This window comes from Dermochelys coriacea, chromosome 1 (genome assembly GCF_009764565.3).
Source record: "Dermochelys coriacea isolate rDerCor1 chromosome 1, rDerCor1.pri.v4, whole genome shotgun sequence".
In the NCBI taxonomy this organism is placed as follows: domain Eukaryota; kingdom Metazoa; phylum Chordata; order Testudines; family Dermochelyidae; genus Dermochelys; species Dermochelys coriacea.
In genome coordinates, this window is record NC_050068.2 from 32,870,932 (window position 1) to 32,890,055 (window position 19,124).

At 41.7% G+C, this 19,124-nt stretch overlaps 1 protein-coding gene across 3 annotated transcripts in view; it reads left to right on the forward strand.

Moving 5' to 3' along the window:
* DYNC2H1 (dynein cytoplasmic 2 heavy chain 1) overlaps window positions 1-19,124 on the forward strand; it is a 402,215-nt gene that overhangs the window by 164,038 nt on the left and 219,053 nt on the right. For all 3 annotated transcript variants that reach the window (XM_038380308.2, XM_038380318.2, XM_043504200.1), the window contains 5 exons: window positions 758-867; window positions 3,494-3,592; window positions 5,913-6,036; window positions 14,267-14,430; window positions 15,849-15,968. In XM_038380308.2, the coding sequence (XP_038236236.1) occupies window positions 758-867; window positions 3,494-3,592; window positions 5,913-6,036; window positions 14,267-14,430; window positions 15,849-15,968 (617 nt within the window). The remainder of the gene's footprint in view (window positions 1-757; window positions 868-3,493; window positions 3,593-5,912; window positions 6,037-14,266; window positions 14,431-15,848; window positions 15,969-19,124) is intronic.

The following is a 19,124-nucleotide window of genomic DNA, read 5'->3' on the forward strand; positions in this document are numbered from 1 at the left end:
TTGCCATGGGATGCTGTGAAGGTATAACTGGATTCAGAAAAGAAGTAAGTTAATGGAGAACAGGTCCATCAAAAACTATTAGCCATGCTCTGTATGTCACTAAACTTGCAACTTGCAGAAGCTGGGACTGACTGATGGGTTGGATCACTCAAAATTGCCTTGTTCTGTTTATTTCCTCTGAAGCATCTGGCACTGTCCACTGTCAGAGACAGGATACTTGGCTAGATCGACCATTGATCTGACCCAGTATGGCTGTTCTTACGTTCTTATGTATGTTAGCTACATGTAGGCACAACTGTGGCAATCATCAGTGATCTCAGTTTGCTATCCCGGATGGGAAAATGCCAAAGATTAATTCTTCTTCCAGGTGTATGTCTTCCCAAGAATTCACAACAACATAAACCTGAACAGACTGTAATGTCTTTTGATTGCATATAGGCACACAATCACTGCAGAGAAATAAATGGTGGAAAGTATAGATCCTCTTACTTGGTGGAATATTGTTAATTTGCTTATCCCAAAAATGAGGGATGGTCTGATGGCAATCATTTCTTTATCCTTTATGTATTAATAACACTCTCCTATAACATCAGAGATATAGCAAATATCAGTAATTTAAAAAAAATTATGAAGGAAATATAAAGAACTGTATTGTATACAGAATCTCTTGTGACTGGGGACATATAATACAAACAGAATATAAATGTCAGCACAGGTACATGGTATATAATTAACAAATCCATCTTTAATTTGCCAGAATTTGATATGAGGCGGTTTCTGTGCACAGAGAGTGAGCAACTAATTTGGAAAAGTGAAGGTTTACCCTCAGATGACCTTTCAATAGAAAATGCTCTTGTGATCTTGCAGGTAAACAGTTCTGAATTTTTTGTTTCTTTTCTTGGAGACATTTTCTCTGTAACTGGTTGAAGCATGTTGTTTTTCTGGGTTCTTTGATAACCTCATTCAATCTTTATTATCTTGTTAGTACTTCTGAAGGCACAGACATTACAGAAATAAAATATTTATGCTACTTGTTTATATATACAACTCTGATTTGTCTAAAATGAAAGGAACAAAACTGTTCCATCATCTATGCATTTTGCTTTTTTGCTTTTATCATTTTAATCTAAAAATCCAAAAGGAAAGGCTCTCTGTCTATCAAATTAGGCCAAACGTGAGTTATCTTTAGCGTTATTACAATCTTTTGAGAATTATCCACTGAGTTGTAAATGTGCATTTTTGTCATTTTGATTGCCAAGAAATATAAAAAATGCCACATCCTGCAAACACTTTTATAGATTTATAAATTCATAATTTTAAGGCCAGAAGGGACAATTAGATTATCTAATATGAGACGTATGACATAGAATTTCACCCAGTTACTCCTGTATTGAGCCCAATAACTTGTGCTTGATAAAGCATATCTTCTAAAAAGGTATTTGCTCTTGATTTGAGGACTTGAAGACATCTAGAAAAGGAGAATTCTCCACTTCCTTTGGTAGTTCCAGTGGTTAATCACCCTCACTGTTTAAAAAAAAAAATCTATGCCTTATTTCAAATTTGCCTTTGTTTTGCTTTAACTTCCAGCCATCAATTCTTGTTATGCCTTTTCCCACTAGGTTAAAGAGCCTCCTAGTACCTGTTATTTTCTTCTTATGAAGGTATTTTTACACTGTAAACATGTCAGATCTCAGTGTTCTTTTTGATCATATTTACAGAGTAAGCTCTTTAAGCCTCTAATTGTAGGTTTTTTTCTGGCCCTGGAATAATTTTTGTGGCTTTTCTCTGTACCTCTCCAGTTTTTCAACATCATTTTTTTAAAGTGTGGACACCAGAACTCTACAGAGTATTTCAGCAGAGGTAAAATCATGTTCCTGCTCTGAATCACTGCTTCCCTCTTTATACATCCAAGGATCACATTAGCGATGTTTGGCACAGCATCATACTGGTAGCTCATGTTGAGTTGTTTTTCCACTATGACTCCTGTTTTTTCTCAGAGTTGCTGCTTTTTCAATCACTGCTTTCTAGGATAGTCTCTCACATATTATCTCTCATGTGTTGAGGTTATTCTAGTGAGTAGTTTCATCCCCTTTAAAGCAATGTGCATTTCTGCCTCTACAATTGAAATTATGACTGGCTGTTTTGTGGGTCAAGTAACCGTGGCAAATCTGGCTACTTCACCTTCCTACTGGACGTGTGCATCAAGGTTCATTTTCAATCTGGCCCTTTGTTTTTAAGATGATATACAGGAGCCGAGTATTCTTTATCTCACCAAGGCAGAATCCCTGTCTCCCTTTCTTCTTGTTAATTTGTCTTCTTCAAACTCCACATTTCTCACTACATCGGACCCCAAAGTGGGATGTAGTCAGAGAGCCTCATACTGAAGACTTGGTTTTATACAAACATGTTACTGGCAATATGCTAGATTCTTTCCTCCTGTAATCCTGTCTAAAACAGACCAGTCTAAGAAAGGAAGAGTTTTTTGAGCTGGTTGAAATGGGGCTGGTCATGACTTTTTGAAGACAGGAGTCCAAACCTGGCTGTACCTCTCAGCAGCCACAAACTCTCCTTCCACTTAGCACAACAGCACTCTTTGAATGGTCACTGTATACTTAGGAAATGACCAGCAATTAAGGTGTTGAACACTTAAGTATAAGACAATGTAGTAAGGGTTAAAATCTCAGTGTTTGGAATATATCCCATACATCTGTTTGCAGCCTTCTAGCATGGCAGACCTGGTCATAATATACATTCCAGCTTACTAATCGCTAACACAGCTTATTATTATCCAGATTCTGTGTATATATAAGATTCATTCTTATATAGATAATGAATGGTTTTCCATTGGGGCACCAGCTATTAGTTAAATGAGTTTTTATTAAAAGGAAAGCCTACCACATCATTAATATGAAGGTTATAATGTGATGATGACTTAGTGGTACTAATTATAATACAGAATACTACACATAATAGTGTCTGCAGGATTATGACACTGGTTTTCTTTGTGACTATAGGCAAACAACAGTCTTTACCTATTTCCTTGTCTGTAAAATGACCATAATAATACTCCTTTGTAAAGTGCCCTCAGATGTACAGATGAAAAGGGCTATATTTTTGTCAGAGAGAAAAGAAAACTGTGGGGCTGAAAGAAGAAGACATACTGCTAACAAGGCACAAAGTGGTGGTAGTAGTGGATGTAAATGACAATATAGTAATAGTGCAGAGAGAGAGGGAACAGATGTGTTGAACTTCAGTGGACCCACCATCTGGGAATATAATTGTATTACAAAATATTTGTCTTCTTTTGCCAAATTCAGTCGCTGTGGTTCTGTTATTAGGCTGCCTCCTTTGATCAAGCAGTTCAGTAATAATAACAGCTGTTGAAATTTTTGACTCTTCAGTGTTATTTATATTTTTTGGAAATGAAGAAATATGTTAATTTCATATTTTCTTCCTAAAACCAGATTGTAGCATATAATAATTTTTTTTTCAGAGTCGAATTTGTCCCTATTTGATCGATCCTTCTTCAAGGGCTACAGAATGGTTGAAGACACATTTGAAAGAATCTCGCTTGGAAGTTATTAACCAACAGGTCCAGTATTTATTCTTAATCCTAGATCTTCAGTTCTGGCTGGGCTCTGCTGGCCCCAGGACCCCACAGTGTGGATTGAGGGGAAGTGTGATGGTATTCACTGATAATGGAGCCAGGTTCTTGGGATTATGTCATTTCACACAATGTTCTAGGAAGAAATAACTACATATGCTGGCTCACTTTTTCTAAAACTACTGGGAAGCCCTTTTACTATATATATTATACCAAAAGATTATGTAAAATTGGCAAATTCAATTAACATTTTACATACTTTTAACATTAAAAAGTTTACTTGTTAAACTTGTTACAAGTTTACTTGTTACAAATTTGGTGCTCTAATTTTAAAAATAAAATTATTCGTATTTACAGTTTTAATAGTGATGATAGGTTGACTTGAGTAGCAGAGACATCAGATTATTTAAAATTATAGGGCCAGATCCTTTACCCTGTCACCTGCTTTATATTCCTTCCACACAGAATGATTTCATAGCAGCAAGTTCTTATGGTGAACTTTTCTCATGCTCTTTTAATTTTTTTAAATAAAGAGAAGGTGTTTTGGGACCACATCCAAAATTTTTGACTAAAGTAGTCTCAGTCTTTTTAATCTGAATTAATCTCTTCTTTACTAAAGATTTTCCAAAGTCCTATGATTTACCAGACAAAGCCATGTTTCATAGCTTAGATGTAAAAAAGGCTATTGGTTGTTACCATGAAGAACTACTTACTGTAAGGCCCCGTTGGGTCTAGAACTGAGACCTGTAGATCTGCTAGGCTGCTGACATCGCTATGCTGCCACACAGCAACAGCTGTAATCAGCACGTGCTCCACTGCTCATGACCTGCTGTGGACATAAACTATGGATAGTATTGCCTTAAGGGGTCTGACAGGCAGCAACCTCATTGCTCCTGTTGGGCTCCTCACCCTATATAAACACAGTGGGCATTCCAGGAATGTCCAGGCAACAGTGTGGATCTCCTCTAGCTTTCATGACCATTCCTGTTCCTTGCTCTTGAGCTCCTGGCTTTGACCTTGGCTTGATTTGGACTTTGCCTTCGAACCGGACCCTGAAACCTGACTCAGATTCTGAATCTTGGTATTGACCCTGTCCTGAAACTTGACTATGAACTCCTGCACTGCTCCCAGCCTCTGGTTTGACTCAGTTCTGACCCTGTGCCCTGACTGTCCTTGCTGGGATCCTGAGAACTATACTTAAAAGCCGTTTTGTGGTGTTGGAAAGAGAACCAAAGAGCTTGCTATTTTGGGGCAGAAACTATCTCAGCTTCACCAGATTGAGTGTGCAAGAAAGACTCAGGGTCCATTCTCCTAGAGTAGTAACAGTTTCTACAGTTTGTCTTTACAATATGTCTAAAGGTGAAATTGGAAAGATAGCATGTCAAGTTCATGTCACTCTAGCATTATTCTTATTTTGAGACATGAGCAGATGCTCATTTTGGGAGAGCAGTCCTTGTTCTCTTGAATAGGTAGTATCTCCGCTATTCAACAGTGTCAATGTCTGCTGGACTGCTACAGTGGAGAGCCACAGACGCAACTTCACAAAGGAGAAAAGAAGACTACATAATAGTTATTCCCAAATACACTGTTTCTCTGCTTTTGACTATTAATAATGTTTCCTGGTTGTGAGCTGGTGTATTGATACAACCGAACCGCTTTTGATCAGATGGAGCATTGCCTCGGAGTTGGCTCCCTCTGGTGGGGCAGTCAGTCAGTTCCTGTTGCCTGAGTCCCCCTGGGGTATGTGGGTTTTCCCCTTATACTTGGTTGGGTCAGCTGGTCTAGTGCTTAGGGGGTCTAGAAACTCCTTCAGTTCTTAAGTCTCTCAGGGGTTGGTAGGGGAAGTCAGGCCTGCTCACTCCACTGGGTTCCAAGTCAAGACCCTTAAGCCTGTCTGGCTGCAGTATCTGAATTAACCCCTTGATTGCTGGGCCTGCATGGGGTATATATCCCTGACACTGGCAGTAGAGAGGTACCAAAATATAGTTAAGTGAAGATGTGTTTTGTGGTCTTGGTTGCAGATCACTTGATCTGATGTCCCTGGCATATCAGTTTTACTGCTTTAAATTCTTCAGTGACTTGCTTGGCAGGACATGTTATTCCTAGAATGTGAATGCAGAGACAAATATATTTAATGTATAACAGTTACGGGTAACTATAATACTTTTTTGACAAAAGCATCTTACGGTGTGCATCCTTAAAGAGATATAGATTCTTTGCACAATTTTTAGTATTTCCACAATTGACTAAAATATATTAATATTAAGAAACTAAATAAATTAATAGGCATTAATTTTTATTTACACAGGATGCTAGTTTCATTACTGTTCTTGAGCTGGCAGTGAGATTTGGGAAAACACTTATTCTACAGGAGATGGATGGAGTAGAGCCAGTTCTTTATCCGCTGTTAAGAAAAGATCTTGTTGCTCAAGGTAAGTGCCTGACAGTTTGCGGGAGAGCTGTTTTAGATATCTGTGAATTAAATCAATGTACCTAGTACAGAATCTAATTTTTAACTTACTACTTTATAGAAACATTAATGTTGGTTAGGATCTTGCTCTTTTATGTTGACCTTCCGCTACTCATGTAATGTGTGATCTGTGTTGGAAATATTTAAGTATAGTTAAAGTTCTCTCAAATAGGATAAAACAAGGTACATTGAATCATTTTAAAGTTTAAGTTGATTTCCAAGTCGTACTTTGAAGTACATGCTTTTGTTTGGGATCGCTAACCCTTACAGAGTCCAAAAATTTAAGTGTCTTAACCTAGGGCTGGAAATCAGCTTTTTAGATTGTTAGTATTGCTGTTTCTTTTTAATTTTATTAGATAACTACAGAAAAAGAGAAACATCAAAATGAGGATGGAGCGGTAAAATAGTTATCCACAGGCTGTGAGGTCCAGTGAGCTGATGGGATAAAGTGCAAGAAAAATTGATATACATTTCATAGTATATTCAAGAAGATAGACAAGGCCAAAAAAGAGTTTGAAGAGCAACTAGCCAAAGACTCAAAAAGTAATAGCAAGAATTTTTTTAAGTACATCAGAAACAGGAAGCCTGCTAAACAACCAGAGGGGCCACTGGACGATCAAGATGCTAAAGGAGCACTAAAGGACGATATGGCCATTGCAGAGAAACTAAATGAATTCTTTGCATTGGTCTTCATGGCTGAGGATGTGAGGGAAATTCCCAAACCTGAGCCATTCTTTTTAGTGACAAATCTCAGGATGTGTCCTAGATTGAGGTGTCATTAGAGGAGATTTTGGAACAAATTGATAAATTAATCAGTAATAAATCACCAGGACCAGGTGGTATTCACCCAAAAGTTCTGAAGGAATTTAAATGTGAAATCGCAGAACTACTAATTGTGGTTCTTCGAGTGTTTGCTCATGTCGATTCCATTTTAGGTAGCGCGCACCAATGTGCACAGTTGCTGGAGATTCCTGCCTTAGCGGTAGCCGTAGGGCACTGTAGTGGCGCTCCCATGCTACAGTATATCAGGCGCCGGCGGCCCTGTGCCCCCCTCAGTTCCTTCTTACTGCCCGTGGTGGTTAGTCAGAGCACCTTCCTTGCGTAGCAAGGGCTAGCGGTTTTCTTCTTGTCCAACTTCATGCCTTAGGGCCTTCTGTAAATAGTTAGTTGATAGTGTTAGTCAAGTAGCTGTTAAGTATAATGGTTAGTTAGCAGTTAGAGTCTCAGGCATCGGTTGCCCTCGTCCAAGCGGTCCCCTCGATGTTGGTCATCATCTAGGAGGGGCCGTTAGGGGTCTTGGCGCCGGTTTCATTCGCCCTGGTACCGGTCCTTAGACAAGCGGCGTTACTTCTCATCGCCCCAGCGTTTGTCCACCAGGGTCAGCAGATAGATGCAGGCCTCATTGGCCCCGCCCTTGTCTCCAGAGGGGCAGTGGTTGGGATCAGACCGAAACTTCAGCCCATCGCCCAAAAGGGTCAACTTGCCACCAACTGGGGAGTCCGGAGTGGCACCGGTATTGGTGCCAGTGCAATAAGGACAGTAGACTCCCCAGTGGCAGTACTGGGACTAGTGTGGGGTGCTGATGGTACCGGTTCAGTATTCTCAACTGTCCCTGGCCGCATCGGACAAGCTGACTGCAGCACCACCAGCACCACTGTCAGAGTGTGGTGCCGAGGCAGCGCACCAAACCCCGACACTGAGAAAGAGGGGGACAGCACCCTCCCGGAGGCAGTGCAATCATTGTTGTCCCCAGACGAGGCAGTGGCCGGTCCCTCCCATCCTAGCAGTCCTCCGGACGATTTTAAAAAGCACCAGGCTCTCCTTAAACGGATGGCGGAGAATCTGTCCCTATAGATTGAAGAGGTGACTGAAGAAATAGACGACCTCTTCAATGTCATCTCAGCCACCACTCCAGCAAAGATGGCCTTGCCCATCCACCCAGAGGTGCTCAAGTTAGCCAAGTCTGTGTGGCAAACCCCCTCATCTATTCCACCTACCTCCAAAAAGGCGGAAAAGAAATACTGTGTCCCTGCAAAGGGCTTTGAATATCTGTATACTCACCCCCCACACCCCATGGCATCCCTGGTCTTGTCCGCGCTGAACGAAAGGGACAGACAGGGCCACCCCAGCAGAACGCCCAGAAATAAAGAGGCAAAGAGACAGACGACTTATTTGGGAGGAAAGTTTATTCGAAGGCCAGCTTACAGTTCTGGGTCTCCAACCACCAAGCTCTGCTAGGGGGTTATAACTTTAACCTGTCGGACTCCCTAAATAAGTTCATGGAGGCCCTCCCATAGGATCGTGCCTAAGAGTGCTCCACCTTGCTGAGCAAAGGCACAGCAGTAGCCCCCGGAGTCCTCCAGATGGCCTGGGATGGGACAGCAGTGATCGTGCAACGCAGCGCTTGGCTGCAAGCTTCTGGGCTGTCCTAGGAGATACAGACCACAATACAGGACTTGCCATTCAAGGGTTTGGGGCTCTTTCCTTAGCTAACTGACTCTAGGCTCCATGGGCTCAAGAACGCCCAAGCCATCCTCCGTTCTTTGGGTTTGCACACCCTGCAGCAGTCCAGGAAACTGTTCTGCCTTCCGCCTCCTCCTCCTCTGATGCAGTCTCGGTCCTGGGAAGCTCCCAGATCTGGCTTCTACAGGAGGAAGGACAAAGATAAAGAGCCTAAGCAGTGCTACCTATCTGCCTCTCGCTCATCTGCGCAGCCTGACCCTCCCAAGAGTCAGGGAGGCCAGAAACAATCATTTTGTGGACATGCTCGAGGACAGTGCCCCAGCCAGTGCACCGCATCCACCCTTCCTTTTCCTCAACCACCTCTGCCCTTTCCAGTCGGTCTGGTCCCGGGTCATCTCAGACCGTTGGGTGCTAGACACGGTTTCTTCAGGCAACACCCTGCAATTTGCAGCCGACTGTCCCTTCCACCCCCGGTTTCCCATCCCCCTTCAGGGACCCCTCTCATGAGCAACTTCTCGTACAGGAGGTCGAAAACTTCCTACACCTGGGGGCAATGGAAACAGTCCTGTGGAACATGGAAGCCAGAGGCTTTTATTCACATTACTTCCTAATTACGAAGGCAAAAGGGGGCCTCAGACCCAGCCTAGACCTGCGTTGCCTCTATAAGTCTCTCAAGAAGCTGAAGTTTCGCATGGTCTCCCTAGCCTCCATCATTCCCTCCCTGGATCTGGGAGACTGGTACACCACCCTAGAATTGAAGGACGCATACTTTTGCATCTCCATCTCCCGGGCACCGGCTCTTCCTCCATTTTACATTGGGCAGGTGCCATTTCCAGTTTACGGCTATGCCCTTTAGTCTCTCGTCATTCCCGAGGGTATTCACAAAATGCATAGTGCCAGTGGCTGCTTACCTGAGACGTTGAGGGGTCCAGATATACCTGTACCTCAATGACTGGTTGTTAAAGGGACAGTCCCCGGATCAGATACGGAGGCATCGTGACCTGGTATGTTCCACTTGTCATGACCTGGGGTTGATTATAAATGAGAAAGTCAACCCTAAACCCAGTACAATGCATAGAATTCATTGGGGTGGCCCACTTGCTCACTGCCGCCCATATGTGCCTGAGACTGCTTGGCCACATGACGGCATGTACTTACGTGGTCCGGCACTCGCATCTCTGCCTTAGACCCCTTCAAGCGTCGCTAGAGTCAGCCTATGTCCCCAACTGCCACAGCATGGACAAGGTGGTCAGGATCCCGGACGAAATACTCTTATCCCTCGCCTGGTTTCAGGATCCTGCGTCGGTGCTGAAGGGAGTTCCCTTTGCGACCCTGGCCTCGTCAGTGACCCTGGTCTCCAACACCTCAGACCTGGGATGGGGAGCGAACTTGGGCTCTCTCAGCTCTCAAGGTCACTGGTCCAGTCGCGATCGCATTCTACATATCAATGTCAGAGAGCTCAGGGTGGTTTGACTGGCCTGCTAAACTTTTCTTCCTCAGATTCAAGACTGGGTGGTTCAGGTCCTGACGGACAATATGGTTACAGTCTTCTATATCAGCAGGCAGGGCGGAGCCATATCATGCCCTCTGCCAGGAAGCCTTCTGGCTTTGGGATTTTTGCCTGGAGCACAATGTCCATCTCGTAGCCGCTCACCTTCCAGGGATCAGGAACAGGATGAAAGGTTGCCCTGTATCCACTCAAAGAATTTCTTCTTGGATCACTGCCTGTATTCGCTTCTGCTATGACCAAGTGAACGTGCTGCCTCTGGCGATTGTCATGGCCCACTCTACCAGGGCACAGGCCTCCTCACCAGGTTTTCTGGCCCATGTGCCTATCCAGGACATCTGCAGAGCAGCCACCTGATCCTCTGTCCATACCGTTACGTCCCACTATGCGCTGACCCAGAAGCCCGGGAGGATGCTGGCTTTGACAGGGAAATACTGCAAGCTGCTAAACTGTGAACTCTGAGCTCACCTCTGTGGATACTGCTTGTGAGTCACCTAAAATGGAATCGACATGAGCAAGCACTCGAAAAAGAAAAAAGGTTACCTCCTTTCATAACTGTTGTTCTTCGAGATGTGTTGCTCATGTCCATTTCATTTCCCGCCCTCCTACCTCGCTGTCGGAGTTGCTGGCAAGAAGGAACTGAGGGGGCACAGGTCTGGCAGTGCCTGATACACCACTGAATGGGAGCGCCACTACAGGGGGCGCCACAGCTGGCCCTACAGATAACACTAAGGCAGAAATATCTGGCAACTGTGCACATGGACGCGTACACACCTAAAATGGAAAGGACATGAGCAACATATTTTGAAGGACAACAATTACGAAAGGTAGGTAACTGGTTTATGTAACCTATCATTTAAATCTGTTTCTGTACCAAACGACTGGAGGATAGCTAATATGATGCCCGTTTTTAAAAAAGGCTCCAGAGGTGATCCTGGCAATTACAGGCCAGGAAGCCTGACTTCAGTACCAGGCAAATTGGTTGAAACTATAGTAAAGAACAGAATTGTCAGACACACAGATAAAGATAATTTTGTTGGGGAAGAGTCAACATGGTTTTTGTGAAGGGAAATCATGCCTCACCAATTTACTAGAATTCTTTGAGAGGGTCAACAAACGTGCACAAGGGGGATCCAGTGGATATAGTGTACTTAGATTTTCAGAAAGCCTTTGACAAGGTCCCTCACCAAAGGCTCTTAAGCAAAGTAAACTGTCATGGGATAAGAGGGAAGGTCCATTCATGGACTGATAACTGGTTAAAAGATAGGAAACAAAGGGTAGGAATAAATGGTCAGTTTTCAGAATGGAGAGAGGTAAATAGTCGTGTCCTCCAAGGATCTGTATTGGGACCAGTCCTATTCAACATATTCATAAATTATCTGGAAAAAGGGGTAAACAGTGAGATGGCAAAAATTGCAGATGATGCAAAACTACTCAAGATAGTTAAGTCCAAAGCAGACTGTGAAGAGCTGCAAAGGATCTCACAAAACTAGGTGACTGGGGAACAAAATAGCAGATGAAATTCAATGGTGATAAATGCAAAGTAATGCACATTGGAAAACATAATCCCAACTGTACATATAAAATGGTAGGGTCTAAATTAGCTGTTACCACTCAAGAAAGAGATCTTGGAGTCATTGTAGATAGTTCTCTGAAAACATCCACTCAATGTGCAGCAGCAGTCAAAAAGGCTAACAGAATATTGGGAATCAATAAAAAGGGATAGATAAAAATACAGAAAATATCATATTCTCTCTATATAAATCCATGGTACGCCCACATCTTGAATACTGCTTGCAGATGTGGTCATCCCATCTCAGAAAAGATATATTGGGATTAGAAAAGGTTCAGAAAAGGGCAACAAAAATGATTAGGGGTATGGAACAGCATCTGTATTAGGAGAGATAAATAAGATTGGACGATTAAGGGGGGATATGATAGAGGTCTATAAAATCATGACTGTTGTGGAGAAAGTACATAAGGAAATGTTATTTACTCCCTCTCATAACACAAGAACTAGGGGTTACCAAATGAAATGAATAGGCAGCAGGTTTAAAAGAAACAAAAGGAAATATTTCATCACACAGTGCCCAGTCAACCTGTGGAATTCTTTGCCAGAGGATGTTGTGAAGTCCAAGACAATGACAGGGTTCAAAAAAGAACTAGATAAATTAATGGAGGATAGGTCCATCCATGGCTTTTAGCCAGGATGGGCAGGAGTGGTGTCCTTAGCCTCTGTTTGCCAGAAGCTGGGAATGAGCAATGGAATGGATCACTTGATGATTACCTGCTCTGTTCATTCCCTCTGGGCACCTGCCATTGGCCACTGTCGGAATACAGGATACTGGGCTAAATGGACCTGTGGTCTGACCCAGTATGGCTGTTCATATGTTCTTATAGTGGTTTGTTTTGATTCAGTTTAAAGGAATGATTTACAACTTTTCTTTACTTGTTAATAAAAAAAGGTGGTTTGATATATTGCACTTACTTTGTACTTGTATTTTTGATTGGACATTTTTAAAACAGAGGCCTGAAAGTTATGTTGGTCCCTGGTGAAGAATCTAAACACAGCCATCACCAACAGCAATCTAGTAACAGATTCTTATTTAGGGCTACTTTGACCCTTTTCTCCTAGCCCTGAAAATACAGAGGTACCTGAGTGTACTGTCCCATCACAATTCCTTCCCTGCTCCTCTGTTGCTTCCAGAAGGGAATAATTTGTGCAATCCCTTTACCAGATGTAGATTTTTTTCCCTTCCCATAGACCCTGCCAAATCCATTGATTTGTGCATTTCATGGCAAAATCAAGTCTTTGCCCCACTGTGCCCTCTCCTTATTCACCTGCTTCTGAGGGAAAGTAGAAGTCACACTACATCTGCTTTCTCCCCACATCCAAAGTGATGATCTGTAGGCTAGCCAGTGAGATAGTGATAAGCCTTATATCCCCTCTTTTCTCTGGGTGGCCGCATCAGGCTGGTCCACAATTGGATCTTATATCAGGCATATCTTCTGATTGTTTAGGTATAGACAGAAATTTCAGTAATGTACATTTACAGCTGCGTTAATTAACTGTTTCTTGCACATTGTGTTTAAATTAAATATATTTAGTGAAAGAACCACCTGTAGTGATTAATGGAATACTTCTTACCTTCATAGTCTGATAATTAGGTAGCACAGCATCTTTAGTTTCAAACTGTGCATTTTGGCATAAATGTACAACAGAGAGTGGTGAAATCATATTGGAACTACTAATACTACACAACACCAATAGGTTTCACATGAAGACTTTCCACAGACAATGTGGCCAGGTTCACTGCTAAACTCCTAATGCTTTCCAGCACTCCCAGAAACACAAAATGAGTATTAACCCATTTTAACTAGCCAATTAAGCTGGGTTTATACCTGCTGTGCATTTCTAGAATGGTGCATATCTCAGTACTGTTACAAGTAATGTGCCTCAAATTGTAGGATCTTTTGAACATGGCTTCAGCACCAGAGGAAGAAAGGAAGGGATCCTGGGTCAGATGGGGGGCGGGGCGGGGATGGGGGTGGGTGGGAAGGAAGAGGAGAATGACCCCTAGAACAAGTTACAGTAACCTTAGGGCTGCTCTAATTTACATCAGCTGTGAGCATTTCAGGGGCCCAGGGTAGGCAGAGTGCCCATGTTATGCCCCCACCTGCCCTCCAATGTGTCCCAAATGCCTCCTGTTTGGGATGATGAGTCAGTGAATATAAACCACCAGAGGATTCCTCTTTTGTAGAAAGAATCCCCAGTTGTGCAACTTGGAATGATTTTAAGTACACTTTGCATCATTCGCAGCAATTCAAAGAAGATTTAACCTGGCTGAGGCTCTGACTATTATTATTATTACTTTACCTCTAATGTAATTTTTTGCCATTTATGCTTTTCATTTACTTTTTTGTATTTGGATAATTAAAGCAGACTGATCTGAGTCTTTTTAGTATCTGGTTCTAATGCACTTCTACAATGCTGCTGTATTTTTATTTCCAACAATATAGGGGAAAGTTAATCTCATAAAAATATTTTAATTTATTTTTTATAATATTTATGAACATGGTTTTGTTAGTTTTATAAGACTATTTCTTTTAAACTAAACCTAAAATTTGGTTCTTAAGTTTTTTCACACGGTAGGTATTTATTTTCAGACAATTCTGGAATTTCCTAATCAAACTTAGGATAATATGTATGTATTTTTAATAGGACCACGATATGCTGTACAAATAGGTGACAAAATTATTGACTATAATGAAGAATTTCGCCTATTTCTGTCAACGCGAAACCCAAATCCCTTTATTCCACCTGATGCAGCTTCTATTATTACTGAAGTTAACTTTACTACAACAAGAAGTGGTTTAAGAGGACAGGTAGGCATTTAACATTTCTTATAATAAAATAATAATAATTAATAGACATTGGGCTGCATTCATCTCTGGATACACCTTGACTTCTGACAACATAGACCTGACAGAGGCCCCCATTGACAGAATATAGCTGCAATCTCCGATATGTTGTAAGGAGTAGGAGGTTATAATGCATCAAAAAAGTTTAAACAATAAAATCATTATTAAAATAATTAATTAAATTAAATTAAAAATTGTAGCTTTTTTTTTTTATGTACCTTACAATCAAATCATAGACTGGCAGGTGTAAGTCTTCATCCATCTTACACCTACTGAAATAAGTAGAAGTTCTCCATTGACTTTAACTGAGTCAGATTAAGCCCTAAATTATTAGTTACATTTGTAAGCGCATTCATGGTGCTTTTGAAATTTTAGCAAAACAGTTCTCCAGACTTCTATCCTTGCCAAACTGTACTGCTGGTCTCAAAATACTTTGCCTTGTGGTGAAGAAGAGGTCAATGAAATCTAAAGACTGAATGTGTTAGGTCTTCCACCAAATTGCAGGGAGTTGCTGAGAGTTTGGTCTATAACATTTAGAGAGAAATGGGACAAATAGAGGGTCACTAGAAAAAATGAGGAATTAGAAAATAAAACCCCTCATCATTTCAAAACATTACTCATTGGGAAGCTAGTTTATTCAAAACTAACAAACATAAAATTTGACATTGGAGAAAAAGGTAAAACACTAAATATCTAGCTTAACCAGACATACAATTCATCTCTGCCTGCTGAAAACAGGAAAACAGCTGAGCAGCATTGGTAGGAGGGCTGTTTGAGTTAGCATAAAGTTGCTGGAAGAAGCCAAATAAACAGGTAAGAAATTACCATTATTTCTTATTGGATCTACTTATTGGTTATGTCTACATTATGAGCTAGATGCGTGCTTCCCAGCTCAGATAAACATACCTGTGCTAGCTCTCATCTGAGCTAGCACAGTAAAAATAGTAGTGCAGTTGCAGTAGCACAAGGAGCAGCAGCAGTGGTATGGACTAGTCACCACAAATATGTACCCATGGTATTCTGGTGCATTTGTATTTCATCTGGCTAGCCCTTGCCACTGCTCCCTGTGCATCAGTAGTTACACTATTATTTTTAGCTTGCTAAATCAGAGAGCTAGCATGAGTAAGTTTACACGAGCTGGGAAGCACGCCCCTAGCTTGGAGTGTAGATGTAGTCTTTGAAGTCCATTCTTTCTCCTGTTCTCATAATGTACTCCATTTATCATCACTGTATTTTATATACACAAGGGCTACGATACTGGACTTAGAGTCTAGTGTTTAAGCATGTGTTAAAAATGTTGGGTAATGTACATGGCCAAAATTGATGCATATATATTACTGAGGTTAGTATTCTCCTTGTTGAATACGTTGCTTTCCTCTTAGCTTTTAGCTTTAACTATCCAGCACGAAAAACCAGATTTGGAAGACCAGAAGACAAAACTCTTGCAACAAGAAGAGGAGAAGAAGATACAATTAGCTAAACTAGAAGAATCTCTTTTGGAGGTAAAATAAATATGTCCTACTGATTTCAGATTAACATAGTAGATCTAATACTGGTATCTGTTTAAAAGCCAGATACTAAAATTATGAGCAATAATGAGCTTAAGAATTTGTTTGGAGGGATGGGGAAAGGAAATGTGTAATTCCAGGGTGAATTGTAGCATTTCAGGACATTCGAGATTATCACAGCCACATTAGGATCAAATATCCAGTTAGTGCTTGAATTGCGTGGCTGGATGTAGGAGAGGTTCATATATCAGGCTACCACTTCTTACTGAAGTGGGTTGAAAAACGGAAAATGTTTATTAGTTTAGAAAATACTACTTCTCTTATTCTGAGTGATGAAAAATTGCCATATTTTCGGTCAGGAGACAGTCACAAAGGGTATGTACCCAATTTAATCAAGATATGTATGTTGAAATGTAGAAATTAAAAATAAAATCCACTAGGATGTATAGAGACTGAGTTGTGTATTACTTTTGTGCCTTCTGAAAATAAATACAGGAAATGTGTAAGATCTCAAAAAATTAAAATATGAAAATGAATTCAGAAAATGTGATTCTCACTTTTAATACTCTACCATTAGTATAAAGGTACCGATTGCCTATGAGCCATATTTCTCACTGACAATCTAGCAACTATGTACTATATAAACCGCCAAGGCGGGCTCGATCTTATCCCCTCTGTTTACAAGCAGTTCGGCTCTGGCAATGGTGCATCACCAGCAACAAACACATTCTGTCATCCTATTTGCCCGGATGCCAGAACGCAACAGCGGATCAACTAAGCAGAGACTTCTTCCAAACCCATGTGTGGGAGATGGTTCCCGGAATCCTCAAAGCCGTATTAAGACAATGGGGATTCCCCACAATAGACCTATTCGCTACTGCCCACAATGCCAAGTGTCCACAGTACTGCTCCCAGGCCAGACTGGGGCACAACTCCCAGGGTGACACCTTCCTTCCGAAATGGGAAGCTCCACTATTGTACACCTTCTCTCCAATCCCATTGCTGAGTCGCATCCTTCACAAGATTAGGCAAATCCAGGGTCATTCTCATTGCATCAATATGGGCCAGACAAACATGATTTCCATACCTGAAACAGATGACAGTGAAACCACCATGAACCCTTCCCCTAGTGCCTCATCTGCTGACACAGGATGCGGGATGTATCGGTCACCCCAACATTGCCGTACTCCACCTCAAGGCCTGGTTACTCCATGGATGAAAGGACTCGAGAGGGAATGTTCTACTAAAGTACAAGACGTACTACTGAACAGCCACAGACTAACAACAAGAAAGATGTATACGCATAAATGGAACCGATTCTGTACTTGGTGCCAAGACAACCATATTATTCCGCAGTCGTCCCCATTACCCCGTATCCTCAATTATATACTGGCACTTAAAACATCTGGGAAAAAAAACAGCTCTCTCAGAGTATATTTGGCTACCATCACCTCCTTCCACACCAAGGTGGACGAACTCACCATATTTGCTAATCCGTTGACTAAATGCTTCCTTAAAGGCATAACACCTATCCCACACTAAGAGACCTGACTCCTATGTGGGACCTCAACCTTGTTCTCCGCATTTTCATGGGGAAACTGTTTGAACCCCTTGCAACCTGTTCATTGTTACACTTATCTGTGGAGATGCCCTTCCTAGTAGCTAGCACATCAGCAAGAAGGGTGGGGGAACTAGATGCCCTAATGGCACACCCACCTTACACAACATTCCTCAAAGACAAATTAATTCTGTGACCACATCCTAAATTCATATCCAAGGTCGTATCAACGTTCCATTTAAATCATCCCATTTACTTACCTGTATTCTTCCTGAAACCACACACTGATAGCAGGGAGGCCTCTCTGGACGTCCACAGAGTTCTAGCGTTCTATATAGAAAGAACAAAAACATTTAGAAAATCATCCAGACTCTTTGTCTCCGCAACAGAATGATCAAAAGGTCAAACTATATACAGACAAAGACTATCCAAATCTATACTGACATATATCCAGTTGTGTTACCAAAACCACAATCTGACAGCTCCCTCTGGAGTATGCACAAACTCCACCAGAGCAATGTTGACATCTATGGCCTTTCTCAACAATGTGCCCATCGTGGACATTTGCAAAGCAGCTACTTGGGCATCAGCCCATACCTTTACTAAACACTATGCTTTAGAACAACAGTCAACTGCAGATGCTCCGTTTGGACTCTTGGTGCTATCCACCATACATAAACCAACTCTGAAGCTCCTCCCCTCCACTGAGGGGCACTGCTCAACAGTCACCTTCTTCTTGAAGAAGAAGAGAAGGTTACTCACCTTGTGCAGTAATTGAGGTTCTTCAAGATGGTTGTTCCTGTGGGTGCTCCCTACCCCACCTCCTCCCCTCTACTTCAGAATTTCACACTGATCCTCTGGGGTAGAGAAGGAACTGGGGGATGGTAGGCTGCACATGCTAGGTAGCTGCTTGGAGCGGCACGAGACGGCTGCCATGCATGAGCGGCCAACCAGGGCACTGCTACTACAAATATTTGATTACAAGCACAGGGCACCAAGACACCTGAAGTGGAGCATGCACAGGGACAGCCATCTCGAAGAACCTCAGATACTGCACAAGGTGAGTAACTTTCTCTTTAAAAAAAGTAAATAATATCCTTCCACTGTCCATTTACTTACCTCTGTAAGCAGGAAAGGGGAATAAGTTTATGAATTTGCTAGTTAGATTTTCAAGCTGAAATCTAACAAACTTTGTTTGCCAATTGGATAAGTATTAATAGAAGAACCCCTTTTTATTGAGTCCAGGGAATGTTGCTACTTTTCATACTAGGTTCTTTTTCAGTCAGCTTTTAACTCGAACAGTATTTCTTATCACTAGCTTATTCTTAACCAACCAACAAAGTATTAATTTATCCAGAACCATATTAGTATCAGCCACAGTTCACAACTCGTGTGTAGATAATACCAATCTTCTAGGCATGTATTACACACACAGTACAGTCTTGCAAGCAATTACCATAGACTAGAGTTGAGGCTCAGGAGTTATATCAAGGAACAAAGCAAATTATCAAGATTTTTTATTACATTTACTTATGATCATAAATTCTCAATTCCTAACACATTGATCACACTTTCAATGATTCACTTGTCTT